Raw genomic sequence first — 19717 nt, 5'->3', positions numbered from 1 at the left:
GGTCAGCTAGAATTCATTCTAATACTCAGCTCTCTACAAAACATCAACTTTATGGAAATGATTGGACAAAGCCATTCTTCTCTCTTCTTAAATTTTCTCTTCAGCGATCTGCTTCTACTTTATTAACTGTGTTCAGGGTTGACTGGTACTTCCTTTTGCCATTTTATTGTGAACTTGTGATGGCTTTTCTCCTGACACACATTCCTACAAGAATGGGTAGAATACAGATATTTCTATATGCATTCCTGAAAGCAAAAAAAAAAGATTATTTTCTTTCTATGATCTGTTGCATATATTGGCCTTGGCTGTTACATTTCTTTTGAAAATTGTGTTGGGCAGTTGTACCTCAGAGAAAATACAGATAGAGGTATATGAAGTTAAAACCATAAACACATTGTTTACTTTGGAATAAAAGCTGGTCTAGTGCTCTTAAAAGGGGTGAAAAACAGAATGGAGATGGAAGCATAATGTACTTCAGTGGACATATGAATGGTGTTGGAATGTCTCTACCATGCTAATATACATACAGAAATCCTACTACCTTTGCCCTACTTCAAAGATATCTTGCATTTTTTCCTTTCAGGTAGGCTATGATATGGGTATGAATAACCTCTTAGACATTGATCTTGCCTTGTATTTAGTTAAAGTGCAATATTTCTGTTCTAGGTCTAAAGGAGAGCTGGGATCTCTGAATACATATCTTTTTCTTCTGACTTGACTAATTGGTCAAACATGAAGTACTACCTCTCATACAATCCTTTCTGCTCAGAATTGGATCATTTCTGGTCATGTCACTGACATTTTTTTCTGCAAATCTACTTTCTTGCTCTCTGCATGAAATGCTACTTACATATTTTTTGGTTTTACTCTGATTTACCTGTTGCTGAATATCTTGAATATTGGTTTTCAGCCATTGTTTTATCACTGCTCATTTCTTTGTTTGCATGAAAGCTGTTGGTTTGAGAAGGAAACATTCAGTTTTAGAGTTACCTCCATTTCTGATTCCAGTTTTAATAAAATGAATCACCCTCTTTCTAGGGGATACTGTTGTCTTTAGTGATGGAGTGGCTACAGTTATTATTGAAGCAAATGATGATCCTAATGGAATTTTCTCCTTGGAACCTTTAGAGAAGCCAGTGGAAGAAGGAAAAAGTAACATTTTTTTGTAAGTAAACTCATGTATTTTATGGATGAAGTACTTTATGGATAGTACTTTGATTTAATCCCACAGACATTTGCATTGATAAAAATTAAAATAAAAAATAATGTAACAGATATTAAAAAAAAGCTCTACCAAATTTTGGATTGAATTATTTGTAAACATATTGAAGACATCCACTGTTATATTATCAACTAGACTGTGCATATTAAAATGTGTACAGAAATTCATATTAAACTATAAATAAATAAGATTACAACATTGGATTTTTGTTATATTCTCATGAGAGTGTAGATACAGAAAGATATAGATGATTATCAAAATACTGGTGATTGGTTCTCCTGGACCAATGGAGAAGTAAAAAATCTTTTCAAAATGGACCTAAATGCATCATCATCATCATCATGGCTAGGCTTCGCGAACAAAGATTTGGGAAGGGCTCTACCCACGTTTGTTACAAGCACACCGGTGGCTAAAAAGGCCAATACGAGATAGGCACGTCCGGTTGCAAAAGGCACAGCAGAAAGACTCCTTAGGTGGTATATTCTGCAAGACACGATTCTTTCTGCATTGTCTTTTTTCCTCGAGAATGATCTTGCTTGTTTTCTCAAAGGCATCAGCAGCGTTATAGATGGTGTGTCTCCAGACCTCCTGATTGGAGGCCAGAGTAGACCAGTTATGTTGATCAATGTGGCCAAGGCTGAGATGTTGTTTCAGGGAGTCCTTGTATCTTTTCTTTGGGGCTCCTCTCTTGCGGCAGCCAGTGGCAAGTTCACCATAAAGCAGGATCTTAGGGAGGCGGTGGTCCTTCATCCTTGAGATATGCCCTGCCCAGCACAGCTGTGTTCTCAGCAACATGGCCTCAATACTTGTGACTGCTGCTTGTTCAAGAACAGATGTATTAGTTGCATAATCTGACCAGTGGATATTTAGGATTGTACGGAGGCAGCGTTGATGGAAGTGTTCTAGGAGTCGCAGGTGGTGGCAGTAAATGACCCACGATTCAGATCCATCTAAAAGGGTAGACAGCACTATGGCTCTGTAAATACTGATCTTTGTACTTTTCTTCAAGTGTTTATTTCTCCAAACTCTTTTATGAAGCTTTCCGAAAACACTGTATGCCTTTGCTAACCTGTTGTCTATCTCTCCGTCAATCTTACCATCTGAGGAGATGAGGCTGCCTAGGTAATTAGACTGCTGGACTGATTTGAGCACTGATTTGCCAATGGACCTAAATACAACTATGTATTTAATAGACCAAATACAACAATGTTGATTACCAGCATTTCAGGACTTTTTTAGTCCTTTTTGATAAAATGTATTTATTAGGAAACTATCTCTTCCATACATATAATATGATTTGACTTGTGTGTAGTACATAACAAAAGGGCCAGAGTAGCATATACTGTAAGCAGTAAGAACAGCTGTGGCAGCACTGAGCTATAAAGGGAGGAAATGGAATTACTGCAACAGTGCTACACGGCTGAGAATAGAGTGCCCTGGTTAATGGCAACATAAGGAAACCTTTGGAAGCAGAAAAAACACAATTGTGTTACTGTGCCTGGACTGCTTTTGCTAAATTAATTTTTCAGCTTTGTATAATTTCTTTATACAGTTTCTTTTTTTTTACTGTGCAAACAGAAGCACTCTTTTTGTATGTAAACACATTTTGTTAATAAAAGAACTATGTTCTTCAGTTTTTTTTTCTAATGCTTTTTGGAAATTGGTGAAATTATGTTACCAGATAGCTATGCAAACAAATAAAAGCTCATTTTTGTTTACTGCATTCTTAATGTGGAATAATCACAGATTTGTGAAGGATGTAGTATATAACCCAAATTAAATGCCAATATAAAACAGAGATTAAGCAGCTTTGATTGTTAAAAGAAGAAATGTTTGTGGTTAAATGTAGGTGTTTCTCTTTCTTGTCTAAGAGTGGCCAAGTATCTCAGTTTTTAATGTTAATTTGCTGAACTGTACCTTCATTTATACAATTTACATAATGGAAGTGCAAAATAAACTTATGTTTGGCTTAACAATACTACTTTGCATGCACCTTCATTGATTACTTTGTTTCTAAGGTACCTGTGGTATACCTGGGAGTAGAATTATACTGTGAAATGGCAGGCCTTTGAAGAGTATTACCATTCATGGTTTTATTTGTTTTTCATGGCTGTTTAGAATGTTGTATAGTATTTTTCACAGTAAGAAGGATTAGTGTAGTTGTGTTTTCCTTTGTTAATGGGGAATGCTGATGCATACCTGCCAGAACATTCACTCTTTCTGTATCTCTGAACAGAATTTTGAGACATAGAGGACACTTTGGCAATGTCTCAGTAACCTGGCATCTGTTCCATAATGACTCTACACTGAGGCCAGGAGAAGAGTTCTATGAAACTTTTGGGACTGTGTGCTTCATGGATGGTGAAGGATCAAAGCCAATAACACTTCGTGCTATTTCAGATAAAATTCCTGAATTCAATGAATTTTATGTTTTAAAGTTGGTGAATGTTTCAGGTATTGTCTTCATATAACCATTCTCTTCCTGTCTGGTAGAAAATAATTATGTTTAATCGATCAAAACAAAATAACCCCCAGAAGAGCTTTACCTTGAAAATCATGTTTTGATGCCCTGTACTTTTCTCATAAGATTTTAGGTTTTATTTTTCATTTAATTTATGAATACAGTTTTGATGAATACAGTTTTGGTCATCCCACCTTTAAAAAGGATGCCTTTTGATAATTTCAGAGATGTAGAGCTTTGTATAGTTGAAGACAAAACAAAGGTTTTAAAGGCTATGCATAATGGAGATTGGTTGGTCTGTTTGCTTTTTTCTAGAGGTGGTAAAATACATATAATTACCACTTTGTATCACTTAAATTACAACTGCTACAGGTCTCTTACCCACCGGAGTTCCAAATCTGCTGGACTCCTTCCACCTTGGTATTATTTATGGTCTTCTCTGCAGACTACTTTTGAAAATGTGTTGACATTTCTGTAAGCGAAATCCATATGTGTGTACAGAAGATTTCCTGCTTCGGTTGAGTAGAATACTGCTCACTTGCTACGTGAAGGCTCTACATTCACATCATGATCTTCACATCATGAATTCTTATGGTGGAGAAGTAGATGGATGACTTATGGCAGGATTTGGCAACAGTTTTAATACACAACTGGTTACAGATTTTGCAGGATATCTCTGCTTATTTCAGAGGCAATGGGCCAAAGGTTGCCATTTCATATTTTTGTGAATATTGGAGTAATTTGAGAAATGAATTTGACCCCATGTGTTTCAAATTAATCAAAAGCAACTTATCTCATTACTAATTCAGAAAAGCTGGACTCATCTTTTTTAGCTGAAAGACAATTATATTTTGCAGTTCTAAAATAATATACAGCTTTGTTTTCTATGAAAATGTTCACTATAATGTTTTAAAACCAGTACACTTAAATTATGTTAATATTAAATCAGAGCAATTTCTAAGAGGTTAGAGGGTCTTTAAAGAAGATTTAGGTCTATTTAGAAATCTATTTTGTTTAAAAAAGTTTAAATAGTAACATTTTTCAGACCATTAACTTTTACTCTTAATTTCTGTTATATAGGTGGGTCTCCTGGTCCTGGTGGGCAGTTATCTGAAACAAACCTTACTGTAACCGTGATGATCCCATTCAATGATGACCCTTTTGGAGTCTTTCTTATAGATCCAGAGAGTCAGGACAGAGAGATAGCAGAAGATGTTCTTTCTGAAGATGATCTTTCCTATATTACAGACTTCACCATCTGGAGACAACAAGGCACTTTTGGTGTTGTCCGTTTAGGCTGGGAAATAATGTCTAGTACGTTTCAAGCTGGACTACCGTCAATGGTAGACTTCTTGTTGCTGGGATTGTTTCCAAGTTCAGTACAATCTCAGCCCCACATGAGACGCTGTCACAGCGGAACAGATGCTTTGTATTTCAGTGGAAAAGAGGATGCATTTGGAGTTATTGATCTGAAATACCTATACAATGGAAATACTGCAGTAACTAATTTTACGTTTTCAGCATGGTTAATTCCTAACATCAGTACTGATGGTTATATAGTTGAAAAGGATGATGGTAATGGGACCTTATATTATGGCGTGAAAATCCAAACAAATGATTCTCATGTTTCTGTAGTGCTTCATTATACAGCATTAGGATCCAATATGACTTATATAGCTAAAGCAGCAGTGCTGAAATATCTGGATGAAAATACTTGGATTCACCTTCTGATTACTCTGGATGAAAGTATAATTGAATTTTACATGGATGGAATTCCAGTTGTGGGAGGAATTAAGAGCCTTAAAGGAGAAGCAATTGCTGATGGTAAGTCAATAGCTTGCATTATTTTTCTCCATATGTAAACTTCTGCAATGAACACCTTGAAAAGTGTGTGCAAGATCCTGAAATTATTATGTTAATAATTATTATTATTATTATGTTAAAAAGAATGGTTAGAAAATTTTAAGGATTTTCAAAAAGCATATAGAAATAAGAGCTGGGAAGTTTCCAAACAGCATCAGAACTGTAACAGAGCTTGAGTTGCAATCATTTGAAAGTAATAATAATTATATTTCTATATGTATGCTTATTGTGTATACTTATAGTTATATGTACTTACCATTAATACTTTCCATAAGATTTACAGTGCTATTGCTGAGAGAGTACTTCTTTCCTTTCTATTTCTGAAACAAAATATAATAATGTTTTTGTTTCTAGTTGTGTATTTTATTAGAGCTAAGCCAATATCTTGTAAGCAATAGAATTTTTCAGAGTTTAGATTTAGTTAAGTATATATTCACATGGTATATGAAAATTATACCCATATGTTTAATAGTGTTCCAAGAAACATTAGCATGTGTACTTCAGTTTCTGTAACTGGATAGTCACAGATTTTAGTCGCAGGTAACCATTATGGACTTTCACACTGAACTAGCATAGCAGTGAATGTGAGAACAATTCCTTTACAAAGACAGATATTATATGGTGGGAATACATTTGTATTTCATTTATATTTACTCATTCTTTTGCAATTTCTCTCTCTTCTATGTGTTTTTTCGTTTTTTTTCCTCTGGAGATAGTCTCCATCCCTTTTCCTTTCTTTCTTTCACCATCAGTTTCACATATTTTATTTCATGGGGATAGGCAGTGAATGATTATCAAATTCTTGAGTACAATCTCTTTTTCTGTACTCAAAGAAGAAAAATTAAAAAAAATACAGTTATGTTAAATGCATATACATCTACATGCATATATGTGCACAAACATACAGTAATGTAGAGGAGACTTCATTAAGCCTATAGTGTAGGATTTTATTTTTACATGTAAATTTCCAGGGGTTGAAGTCTGAGAAATTTGACCTCTTTAACAAAGTAGTGCCTCTGCAATTAATGGTATCTGTCAGATGTGCAGTACTGTAGCTCATAAAGGATTTTTTCCCCTCATTTTCTAAAACAAAGATGTGTGAGGTGCTGTAATGCTTTTGTTGCTAAAGGAATGTCTGAGTCATTGTAAATGTTCTATATTAGTGGAGATGGCATGTTCTCTGTCTGGAGATACTACAAGTATCAGGCAAGGATTTAATCTCTCTCCATTTAATGTTGCATACTACACAGTGGTGAGCACAGTATCCTGTTTTTTCTCACCATTCTCTGCCTTGTGTCTTGGGACCATTAACAGTGGCTGTGGTTGCTTTTCTCTAGCAGTGACACTTGGTGTCAGTCTACTCAAAAGCACAGTTTCTTCCAAAATCAGAAAACAGCTGAAGAAATATCTGTATTGTAGCATGAGAGGAATGAGTATGACCTACCACATTGGTATATTTGTGCAAAAGGCAACTGTGACCTTCTGACTTGCTGAGTAGGATAATTGTTTGGAGGGAGAGAAATATTAGTGCTGTTGTAAAAAGCGTTTGGAATTTGGTGTATTTTAATGAAGCCCCTATTCCCAGTCCATGAGGTCCAGAAGGGCTAATACTCTGGTCATCAGAATGGATTCACTGTCCTAGCAGAGGGACACAAAATAGACAAAGCAATATTTGGCAAAACAAAAGTGAGAGGGGTTGCCGCTGCGCCCTAAAAGTCTCTAATGGAAAGACAGAAGTTTCCAAGATTCGTTAAAATAAGGGATGGTGACAATGTGCAGGTAGAACTAGTAGGATGAAAAACCTGAACTGTCTAGGATGGAATTATTTTTCCTGTGGTGATCTTCCTCTAACACTGAGATGAAGCTTGAGGAACCTCTTGATTTGCATTTCAATATGATTTCTAATCCAGGGATAATAAGCAGTTTAACATTGTGGTTTTTAGTAATTACATTTATTAGATATATCACTTTGAAGAATAACAATAACATGAGGAAAATTACAATTTCCTTCTCAGGTCCGGGAATAGTGAGAATTGGAGCAGGAATCAATGGCAGCAGTAGGTACACAGGGTTAATGCAGGATGTAAGGCTTTATGAGCGAAAGTTGACACAAGCAGAGATCTACGAACTCCATGCAACTCCTGCAAAGAGTGATGTCCACCCTGTCTCTGGGTATTTGGAATATCGGCAAGGAGAGACCAATAAATCATTCATTGTGTCTGCAAAGGATGACAAAGAGGAAGAAGGAGAGGAGTTATTCATCCTAAAGCTCATTTCTGTGCGTGGTGGAGCTCGAATTTCACAAGAAAACACAACAGCAAGATTAAGAATACAGAAAAGTGATAATGCTAATGGTTTATTTGGCTTCACTGGCGCATGTATTCCTGAGGTAAAGAGTTCATAAGGAAAACTATAGGAAAAATTTTGGATACAATAAAACTAGTAGCAAGACTAACTGACCTTCACAGGTTGATTTCACATTCTTAGTTTTTTGTCATTAAGCAAAGTTTTTTCAGAATTTTAAAATATGTAAGTTCTGTTAATATAGCCTCAGTCACACTGGCATTTGCTGTATCATTTCTTTAAATTCTCCTAGTAATAATAATAATAATAGTAGTAATAATAATAATAATAATAATAATAATAATAATATAATAGTCCTAATAATAATAATAATAATAATAGAAGAAATAATAGTAATAGAAGTAAAAATAAAATAATATTTTATTATAGTAATAATAAAAATATCTGTTATTATTTCTGTTATTAAATTGTTCTTAACCCATGAGGTTTACCTTTTCTTTCTAATTTGTCTTGATCGGGAGGGAGAGGTGGTAAGTGAGCAGCTGCATGATACTGAATTGACATTTGGATTAAACCGTGACTGACTGGGTTGCCAATTAAAATATAAAGTTCAATTTTCTTTTTTTGAGAATGGATTATTACCAATATTTTTTATTTTATTTTCTTCTGTGTTACATGATGTGCTTGAAAGAATTTTACTGCAGGTCATTCGCTGACAAGATGTGCTGTATTTTTCCACAATCACTTGCTGTCATAATTTATAAGATATTAATTGATTATATTTGATATTAATTCAGCTGATACTGGCTGTGAGTTACTTTCTTTAAAAATTAAATTATCTTTGGTGGTGGCCACCATATATGCAGTATATGAACTTGTTACTTTTGAGGGGAGGATTGAAATAACCATAATTAATTTTTACTTTTTTAATCATTGTGAGGGAGAAAGACAATGCCTGTTTCTATAGTTAATGGATTATTTTGGAAAACAAATTTCATAATGCTTTCCAATTTGGGAACTGTTACAACCTTTGAAGTACATCCTTTCTAACTGAAGTGCTTATGGTGCGTTTGAAATTAACCATCTTGCCTGAGTGACACTAGTTTTCAGTTTGGGTGCCTACCATCTGCTATGATAATAGATTCCTTCAGTTTCAAATGCCACTGATAATTCTGTGATGCCACAATCAGCTCAATTAAAAATTTATATGGCATGTTAATTGTTTCACCTTTATCTTACATCCATTTCACCAGAGAGCTCTCGGAAATGATGCAGATACACAGCACTGTTTCATCAGCAGTTTAATTTCTTTATGTCTGTATCTGTCTGTTAAGCAGATGAAGGCATATTCAATATGTGCACTGTGTTATACAGCAGCTCTGAAATTTGTCTAATGCTTAAAAAACCTTTAGCCTTTCTGACAATTTTCAAATAAAATTATTTTCTACTTTCATTTGATGATCATAATTTTCTAACATACATGGTCAATATCAATACCTGCTCTGTTCCAAATATGTGAAATTGTTGCTGCTGAGAGATGTTCTCCATGAAGACAGAATTGTTAAGAGGACTGTAGCACAAGAAGTTTTTCAAATTTTTTTCCTAAATGATGAAATTATAGTTTAATTTTATCATATCTGTTTTGTTTTCCAGAGTGTTTTTAGTTGGGGAAAGAGGGAATCCAAATCTTTATTTAAATTATTGCTAATAAAATTGAAATAATTGACATTAATATAAAAAATAGTTTCAGCTGCTTTTGACATATACATTTCAAACGTATTGATTCTGTCTTTGAGATGTAGGTTGGAGGAAGAGATTGTTTCCAAAACAAACAACAAGGTACAGTTACTGGCTTGCCTCAGGAAGATGCTACAGGCTGTTGCAAATTCCATTAAGATTGTTCTGAACACCAAGTTCAGTATCAGCTTCCTACCACTCCAAAAGAGCTGAAAGTAGTATGACAGCAATAAAAAAATCCTGAACATTTGGCTAGGATTAGAGAATTCCATGTTTTACATTTATTGCTTTGATTTGCTTTGACCATAACAAACACTTCAATTTTTTGCTTTTTTCCAGACTGCCAATGAGGGTTCCACTATATCCTGTGTCGTGGAGCGTACAAGGGGAGCCCTGGACTATGTGTATATAAATTACATTATCTCACAGGTTGATTCCGCTGGCATTAATTACTCTGTTAGCGATTTTTCTAACAGCAGTGGCACTATCACATTCCTTCCTTGGCAGAGATCAGAGGTAAACCCTACCTTCCTATTAACTATTCATGCTGTCCTTGGAAACCTGGAAAACACCTTCTAAGGACGGTTGACTGGTTTTCATGCTAAATGCTTTCCTTAACATGGCTTTTATTAGATGTTGTGAGTTTTTTTTTTCATCTTTGGCATCTAATGAGTGATAGGATAAATGCCTATAGATCTGTGTGCATCTCACTTCACATGTTACCGTGCATGCATGTATGCTTAAACAGACATAATACATGAGATAGGTTTACACACATGTATATATTAAGTGTATGTATATCTATACTTACACTTGAAGTGTAGGTAGTCCTGGGCTGAGAAGAATGATCCAGTGACTTTCAAAATTGGAATATGATCAGGTTTTGATCTGAGTTTTGGAGCACAGTTTTATCATTGCATCAATAAAATAGACAGCAGTAAAGTTCCCTGCTGCAATCAAGTGTCTTGCAACTGCTGTTTGTGACATTCTGTCTCTTTAGATTAATCTGTTTCTATGAATTCAACCCTGACCCACAGCACAGGAATTTCCCATTTATTTGAAGAAGGGATCTGGGATCACAATGCTGTAGAAAGTTAGTGTGTGTTTAGTGTTAATGTTTGTAACATAGGGTGGATTGTTAGTAGAAAATGTTATCTTTAGTTTCACTTTTATCAGTCTGCTGAAGTAAGTATGGACTGACTGAAACCCACTGACACCATTTGAAAGGTTCCCAGTGGGTCCACCAGAACTGTGGATTGCATTAAAAAATGTAACTGATTAGAGCTTGGCAAAAACTTGTGATACTGGAAAATAGTATGTTCATGTCACTGTTTATTCAACTTTAATTCTCTATTTAAACATATTACTGCATTGCATACAGTCATTTAAAGTAAAATTTCCCAAGCTTTTCCAGTCTGGTAGCATAGATGAGGCCTGCCTTATTCTATATAGTGGCAAAAGAGGGCTGGTATACCCTCTTGCTTCACTGTATTTAATTGTCTACCTACAGAGGAGCTAATGGGCATGGCCATAAGAAACAGACTGGAAGCAGTCGCTTGTCAGGTGAGATATCCTGAGAGACTTTCCATTGATGCCTGTAAGCTACTTATTCCCACAGCTCTAAATATGATCAACTACTTAGACATTTTGTTCTATATATTTGTCAAATCTTATCACAATATATAGAAAGCTGGAATTGTCTGAGACAAATCTATTAGTGTGTGCAGAGCAGGTTATGTTACTTGATCATATGATCTTGTAAGTCAGGTGACATGAAAAGCTTACTTAACTTGCTCTCTAAGTTGGATTAATCACTGTTATGTCTCTTCTGAAGCACGAAGTCTTAAAGATTTTAAAATCTGTCAAATATTTAATTTTCAATGTACTCAATATATCTGTGATTATGTTAAGGTGGATATATAAATAGTTTCTTGCTTGGTTATGTGTTTGTGTAACTAGAAGCACTTAAGACAATATGCCTTCCATTTATGGAAGCATGGTAAAGATGTTTTTGAATGTAAACTTTAAATATTATCCTAGAACTTATTTTAAATTCCATAGAATGCACAGATGTTGTCTGCATTACTTTCTGAACTCCCAGTAGATACAGCTGATTGACTAAGAATTTGATGAGTTAAGCAGGGTCTTAAAATTCATAAGTGATGTATGTTGCACAGTTTGATTTCTCCATGATTTGGTCCTTCTCTAGGTCCTAAATTTGCATATTATTGATGATGACATTCCAGAGCTAAATGAATATTTCCGTGTGACATTAGTCTCTGCAGTGTCTGGAGATGGAAAACTAGGTTCAACTCCTACCAGTGGAGCAAGTATAGATCCAGAAAAGGAAACTACTGACATCAGCATTAAAGCCAGTGACCACCCATATGGTAACAATGTCGAAGATAATACAGTCTTATTGCAGATTTTTGTGTAGTTCTAGCTCAAGAGATAAAAATTTGCCTAGCCTAGCTAGTTGAGGAAGCAATGCCAAATGTTCCGCTTTGTCTAATTTGAGATTAATTTGTAATTTTTATACAAGACTGAAAGCCGAGTTACTTATTCTTGAGAATATTACAAAAAAGACATCAAAACTGCCCAGACCAAACAGTGATGATCCAAATAAAGATTGTATATTGTTGATCTTACGCAAGTTTTTCTGAAATGAGAATTCCTAATGGAGAGAGACATTTCAGTGTGCTTAATATACCAGTAACTACCCAATACTATGACATATTTGGTCTCTTTTAGGAAGAGCTGAGTTAATTTTTGTGATGTGGTTTTTTAAGACTGATATGGATATCAGTGAGAGAGGGAATGGTACATAGGACATCCCCGGAAATAGCATGACTAGGTCCGAAGGGCATATCAATAATTGTTTTTAAATTTCATAAACATTAAATATAAACATTATAAATATTTTTGTTTCAACTTATTAGCATAATGTAAATTTGTTAGGAGAAGCCATGTAAATTGTACTTTTTGTCTACCAGGTCTACTACAGTTCTCAGTGGGGCCACCTCCTCAGACAGGTGATGAAATGATTCTGCCAGCTTCTGCTGTGCCCCATGTTACTGTTAAAGAAGAAGCTGGACGCATCAGACTGTTGGTAGTTCGTGCACAAGGGCTTCTTGGAACAGTTCTCATGGAATATAGGACAGTGCCGCTTACAGCTTCCAGTCCTAGAGATTATCAGGTATGGCCATTGCAAAGGTGTGTAATTTTTTAGGAATTTAATTAGAGCTATTTGTCCTGGAGGTAGCATTCATTTTAAGTATTATAGCTCAGCTGTGATTCTTTTCACAGAAACACTTTATTTTATGTGGTGTTGTGATAAATGAATGTGTTGTACTCACTTTAAAAATATGAGTCACTATGTGCCTTTGGCCTCCTTTCTGTACAGCATGTTGTGTTTCCTAGGAAAAGCCTCTGGTTTTGATTTCCCTATGAGAATTGTCAATGCAGCAAGAATGGATATTTTCTATTGTGGCTAAGGATATCAGACTTTGTATGAGCATACAGGTGCATGTACAGGTGAAGATTCTATTTGTACATGTTCAACAAAATAACCTGTATGTGTCTGTGTTTGCTTGTCTAACTGCTGTTCATGCAGAAAAATGTAGATGAATGCAGATGTTCATAATACGGTGAATTTAGATGACTTTTTCTTATAAAAAAGATTCAGTAGATATTTTCAAAGCTAAAGTGAAGAAAAGTAGACGTTTTGACAAAGACAAAAAGAATAAAGGTTGTATTTCTTTTTTCATTTGGGTAAAAACATGAAACTTGAACAAAAATGTGAAGAGCTTTCATGTTGCAGGCTGTTTTGGGCACGCTGGAATTTCAGCCAGGAGAAAGATACAAGTACATTACTGTTAACATCACTGATAATTCTATTCCTGAACTAGAAAAAACTTTTAAAGTGGAGCTATTGAACCCAGAGGGAGGAGGTAAGGCACATGTGTCAATCCATTGGTTTTATTTACCTCATCTCTACTCATCCATTAAAATCTAACTTTGTGTACTATTTCCATGTTATTTCTAAAGACAAACACCTCCGCATCTCCCAGAGACTGTAAGTTTTTTAGGAAAGAGGTGTTCTTCGGGTATTTTGTTAGTCATTGCTGTAAACCACCAGATCTCAAACAGAGTGTATTATTACCATGCATAAGATCATTCAAAGCCAATTGACTGCTTTTCAAATTACATGATTTCATGGTTGGTATTGAGAATTAAAATAATGTAAAAATATTTTATTTTTTTTTTTTAATTTATCAATGTTTAAGGCTAAAAGCTTTTTATTTACCATTTGAGTGAAATTGGTGGAATTGCAATAAACTGACTCATAACTGGTTTAACTGGATTATAGCATTAGAAAATTGTGGGGTTTCTGATGCCTGAGGAGTTTAGCTGAGTCGGAGAGGTAGTTGGTAGCTCTGTGGAAGAACAAGAGAAACATTCAGTGTAAATCCTACGGTGAGATGTTTGTCTCACAAGGGTTGGCAAGAATCAGAGGTTCTGCCGCATAAAATCATTTATGTCTTACTGAATTTATTTCCATTGCAAAAGATTTTTAAGGGAAATTACAAAGCTGATTGGAGGAAAAGAAGTGATTTGAAACACTGACAGCCATAAAGTGACTTTTTAACTGATTTTATTTTTCTAAGCAATTCAGAAATGTAAGTGTGATGCCTTCTGGAAAGTTAGATCATACTAACTTGAATGTGGTGCAGTGTGGCACTGTTGTGCTGTGTAGGGATTCTTTTGATAAAAAACTTCAGCTCTTTCATGCTTGTGAGATATTTTGGTCAACTAGTTGTTTTGTTAAATTAACTTTTTCTTTTGAATTTTTTTTTTTGTTCAGAAAACTTACAGCTAACTTTTGTAATTTACTAGGCAGACACCCTCTGGACACAAACCCACTTTTTGGTCTTGCCAACACCATTGCAACCACAAAACTTAGGGTAAAGGCTTCATTAGTTAAACTGCTGTTTTTTTTCAATTTTCTGACGTATTTTTGATTTGTGAGAAAATACTAGAATAAGAGAGTTGGACAGGCTTTAGCCACTGCTTCCCCTGCCCCACCTTCCCCTCTCCCCCTTTCTGATTTCTCCATTACAGACCTTATTTAGGAGTGAGAAAAAAGGGACACAGAAGGAAATTAAAAAAAAAAAAGAGAGTTGTATGTGTTTTCTTTCCTTCTGACCTCCCAGTGCTATTTCCAATTTCACAAATTAAATAAGAGGTAGCATATTCAATACTTTTTCTGGCTTTTATCTAAAATTCTGTATATTTTCGTGTCCAGAAATGATACTTGCCTAGAATACTTCCCTCTCTTTTTGTGTTGTCCAGAAATGTTTAATTACTTTAAATTACTTTCTGCTTTCTCTTTATTTATAAATATATATATGTGTATATATCTATGTGTCTGTCACCTTAAAGTTGCTGAGCTCTTTAGAAATGATGGAAGTGGTAGTGGTGATGGGAACATGGATTTCTTCCTTTCAACTGTCCCTCAACATGGTAAGCATTTTCAATTAATCCTATTTTTTATTTATAATTGTAATATCCATCATAAATTACTATGCTGTTACAACTTGTCATAGTGTTCCTTTATGTGGAGTTAGAGCTAATTAGTTTAGGTTTATCGTAAAGTTTTGTCAAAAACATTCTTTTCGATTTTAATTTAGGTGTAATTTCAGTACAGTCAGTGTTTATTGTAAAGCAAAGAACAACAGGTTCTGTATCATCAAAAATACATTGTTGTAGATCACAGTATAGTAATTCCCAAAGTGCAGTTTGCAAAATTAATGTAGAAAATTGTCACATTTTCTGAGGAGCAGAAAGCGAAGGCACTTTTTAAATTAAACGTAATTTTTAAATTACCTGATTGAATTCCTTGATGCATTCTCTGTATTACTTTGATCCCTGCCTGGTAAAAATACTCTTACAGGAAAGTAAGTTGTGTTAGATATTTTAAAGAAATAGTTCAATTGTTTTTCATTTTTCCTCTTTAATTTCTTCAAGTTTCTATTTATGTCATGACATACAGAAAACAAAGATAATTTAAGATTGAAAAAAAAAACCTAGATGAAGAAATAACATAAAATCTGTGGGAACACCCTATACCTATAGGACTTTAAATTAAATCCTACAGAGCTGAAAATGTTATATGAGCACCCATTATGTAAATTGAGTAATTTATTCCCCTGTGACAGCCTGATCTTAAATTGTAAATGCGAAGTATTTTAGTTTGAATTTGATAAGCCTATGGTTTAGCCATTTTTTAGCACTTCCTGTTTGTTTGGTTGTGCCAAGGCTTTTATTTCTCTCTGAGCAGCAAGTTATCTCACCCAAGACAATATTCGTAGTAGTGGGATTTGTCTGACTTGTTTGGGTTTTTTTTCTTTGTTTTTCATTCCAGATTATGTTAGGATGAGACCTGCATTCATCTCATCTTTCTGCTTACACCGTGCTTTACCGTATAGCTCCCCACCATCCTAAATTCTCCTCCATTTTTGTTCATTCAACCTCTAATTTTATTTCTATCCTTCTCTTAAAGTAATAATTTTTTTGTTGCATAGTTCCATAGAAGCACTGCCAGGACTGCGTTACTGAAAGTCAGTTCCTTTTCCATATGGAGAGTTATCATGCATTTATTTCTTTAGCTGTTTTCTTTCATGTAAGAAAATATGCTAGGAAAAAATAACCCTTTTGGGATCTTGCACTTAACAGCTAGCTTGGGAATTGCATCCCACATCCTTGTGACCATTGAGGCTTCTGATGATGCTCATGGTGTATTTGAGTTCAGTGCTGAGTCACTCTCAGTGAATGGAACTGAGCCTGAAGATGGAGAAAACAATGTTGTGCTGCAGGTTAGAAAGTTTTCGGTCTCATACTGTGGTGCAGTACTCTTCTATCTGTTGTTACTGGTGTTCTGTGATATTTTTGTCATAAGTCTGTGAGGTTTGTAACAACTTTGTTATGCACATCTGTTTTTCCAGTTCATGCGGAGTTTCCTAATACATATCGTTCAGCTTAAACCTAAATAGTAATAATATCTACAGATTTAAAATGCTTTTCCATGCTTACAATTGAATTACTACTATCTTAAAATAACAGTGTTGATGATAAAAAAAAATGTAGCAAAGCTAAGATAATAAAAACTTCAGGTTTTTAAAACACAGATTTATCTTCAACTCATCTTGTTATTGTCTTTGCTTAATTGTATTTTGCACTTGTGTATTTTTCTTTCTCAAAGTACGAAAATATGCAGATCTTTATATTCTTTTCTTAGGTTGTGAGAACTCATGGGGCCTTATCGGAGGTGGTGTTGCATTGGATCGTAGTCTGTGATCCTACTGGAGATCTGATATCTACAGATGGGAATGTAATATTTGATGTTGGCCAAGTGAGAACAAATATTACAGTACATATTTCTCCTGATGAAGTTCCTGAACTGGATAAGGTGTTTTCAATTTTGATCATCAATGTCTCCAGTGGTCGTCTTGGAAACCGTACTAATGCTACATTAACTATTTTAGCTAATGATGATCCATATGGAGTCTTCATTTTTTCTGAGCAAAACAGACCGATAAAAGTTGAGGAAGAAACAAAAAATATCTCTCTGACAATAATAAGGTGTGGTGGCCTCCTCGGTACAGTGATGGTGATGTACAGAACTATTGGCAATGATGAAAAGTCACTTTTTCTTCCACCTGGTGTTGTCAGAGCAATAGAAGGAAAGGACTATATACCCATTATAGGTTATGTGGTCTTCGCAACCAATGAAAGTGAGGCCACAATATCCTTGCCTATTTTGGATGATGATGATCCTGAGAGGTCAGAATCTGTTTTTGTGGAGCTAAACAATATTGTTTTGGTCAAGAAAGTGCAGGATCGGACAAGTAAGTGTCTTACATAAAACCTGCAATTTATATTTAAAGGTTAGTTTTTAATATTTAACAGGATAAATGTTAAATGTAGCAAGTTAGATGAGGAACTCTTTACCTCTGACAAACTCTGTATAGTTAAGATATCTCAGAGTTACCTGACTTGTGCCCTGTTAGCATTTATTTCCTTTGGCACAGTATTTTATTACAATTGGATGAGCATTTCTTTGTCCCTTTTGCATTGTCTTATCCAAGGTCTTACAGGCCATGTGTGTTACAGTACTTTTTTGTGCACTAACACCTGCTCATCTAGTGTTGTTTCTGTAAAGTTCAATATTAGGAAGTAACTAAGCTAGTGTTGCTTATTGAAACACAAAAAAATCTTATAAAAAAAAGTAGAGTAGAATTACAGACGTGCTGCTTTTTTGGTGTAGACAACTTTTACTTCATCTCCCATTCAGATAAATTCAGGTAAATTACAGCCTGATTCATGCTTCAAAGCTTCTTGGCATATTTAATTGCTCCCCTTGCCCCCAGATTAATCTTAATGTTAAGAGAAATTTCAAATATAATTCCACTTGGAGTTACAATCTTATTTACACTTCATCACAGCAAGAGTAAAAATGGAATTCTTCTGAACTGTATTGATCTTACTATTGGCCTTATGGACAAATAAATAAAAAAATAAATTCATAGTACCTCATCTTTTAAAAAAAAATCCAGAGCATGTAGAATAATGTTATTAAAAATCGGATTTTTCTGCCAGAATGTAATTCAAACACCAAAAATATGTTAATGTTGTTATGCTTTATCCAATTCTAGAAAAGAAAATTTTGGTGAAAACTGGTGACAACTAACCACTAAACTCACATGTATGTCTGTGGACTCTATAACCATGGATAACAAGGATAGCAGGCACCCCTTCACTAGGTTTTCTTTATATTTCAGTTATAAATTCTCCTCGACTTGGATCAGTGGGTGAGACAATAGCTCATGTAATTATCAATGCCAATGATGATGCTTTTGGAACACTTCAGCTTTCAGCTCCAACTGTGCAAGTTGCTGAAAATTATGTTGGACCAATCATTAACGTGACCAGAACTGGGGGAATATTTTCAGATGTTTCTGTGAAATTTAAAGCTATGCCAATAACTGCAACAGCTGGTAAGAAAGCAGAATATCAGAAGTATGCAATCTGTGTTAAAGTCGAAAGAACAGTCAAAGCAAACAACTGTGTATTGAATGCTCTATTATATAACAAATATGAAAAATTAAGTAGTAAGACATTGACTGACTCCGATTAGCAAATATGAGTCCAAACCCTATAAGAATGTTCATGCATTGGCTTTTAGAAAACTCTGAGACATCATTACTGGGGAATCTAAAAGACAAATGAGGGAAGGTGTGTTTGTTTACCTAGTAGCCCACCACCACTTAAACAAAAAAAAAAAATACTGTAGTAGTATAGCTACTGTTTAGCCCTGTGTACATATTTAAACCCACTATGCATTGTTTAAGTGAGCTTACTGGGGAGAAAGCGAGAGCTGGGGATGCAGATGTAAAACAAATGGGAATGCAGATAAACAAATGGAAGGTAGACTTCTCCAGTTGGTCCTGGCTGTAGAAAAGGTACATAAAGAAAGGAAAAAACTTAGGAAGACTGCAGGGTTAAAACTGCTTGGACAGTTGTAAATCAAATGCACTGTATTTCAGTTATGTCCAAAATTGAATAGGCAGGTGATACATGCTCTGACAACTGGCATTTCCGTTTATATGTAACAGATGATTACAAATTATGTAGCTTGATTTATGTCAAAGAATGCTTTCAATTAGTTTCTGAAGCGGAGCTGTGATCTTGTGTATCTAGACAGTCTTAGAGACAAATTCGCCTAAAGTGACGTCAACATGCAAAATGTGCCCTTTACCGAAATCTACTTTGACAAAGGTGCTTCTGTTCACTTTTATCTCTTGGAAAGCCAGAGAGCAATTATAAATCAAAGACAGAAACATCTTGGTGGTGTGACCTTGTTAAGAAGAGACAATAATGGACCTTTTGTAACTACCTCTTGGTCTAACAGTGCAAACTCTGTTTTGGTCAAACGAAGTTTTATTTTGATCTATCCAGGTATCTAAAAGGCAATGGGAAATTAAAAAAAAAAAAAAAAAAAAAAAGGAAGACTTGTGTTGTCTGGGTCTGAAAATAAAGAAAAAAATCATAAAAACACAGAGAAATGCATG

At 34.8% G+C, this 19717-nt stretch overlaps 1 protein-coding gene across 2 annotated transcripts in view; it reads left to right on the top strand.

Moving 5' to 3' along the window:
• Positions 1-19717, top strand: part of ADGRV1 (adhesion G protein-coupled receptor V1) — a 266144-nt gene that overhangs the window by 42625 nt on the left and 203802 nt on the right. For both annotated transcript variants that reach the window (XM_027671225.1, XM_027671226.1), the window contains 12 exons: positions 1039-1165; positions 3459-3676; positions 4764-5507; positions 7562-7935; positions 9927-10103; positions 11797-11977; positions 12581-12783; positions 13408-13537; positions 15030-15110; positions 16323-16462; positions 16885-17494; positions 18428-18643. In XM_027671225.1, coding sequence (XP_027527026.1) covers positions 1039-1165; positions 3459-3676; positions 4764-5507; positions 7562-7935; positions 9927-10103; positions 11797-11977; positions 12581-12783; positions 13408-13537; positions 15030-15110; positions 16323-16462; positions 16885-17494; positions 18428-18643 — 3201 coding nt within the window. The remainder of the gene's footprint in view (positions 1-1038; positions 1166-3458; positions 3677-4763; positions 5508-7561; positions 7936-9926; positions 10104-11796; positions 11978-12580; positions 12784-13407; positions 13538-15029; positions 15111-16322; positions 16463-16884; positions 17495-18427; positions 18644-19717) is intronic.

Source organism: Neopelma chrysocephalum, unplaced genomic scaffold, assembly GCF_003984885.1.
Source record: "Neopelma chrysocephalum unplaced genomic scaffold, ASM398488v2 Primary Assembly neopelma1_97065, whole genome shotgun sequence".
NCBI lineage: Eukaryota > Metazoa > Chordata > Aves > Passeriformes > Pipridae > Neopelma > Neopelma chrysocephalum.
The sequence above is the reverse complement of the archived record's forward strand: the minus strand, read 5'-3'. Positions and strand labels throughout refer to the sequence as shown.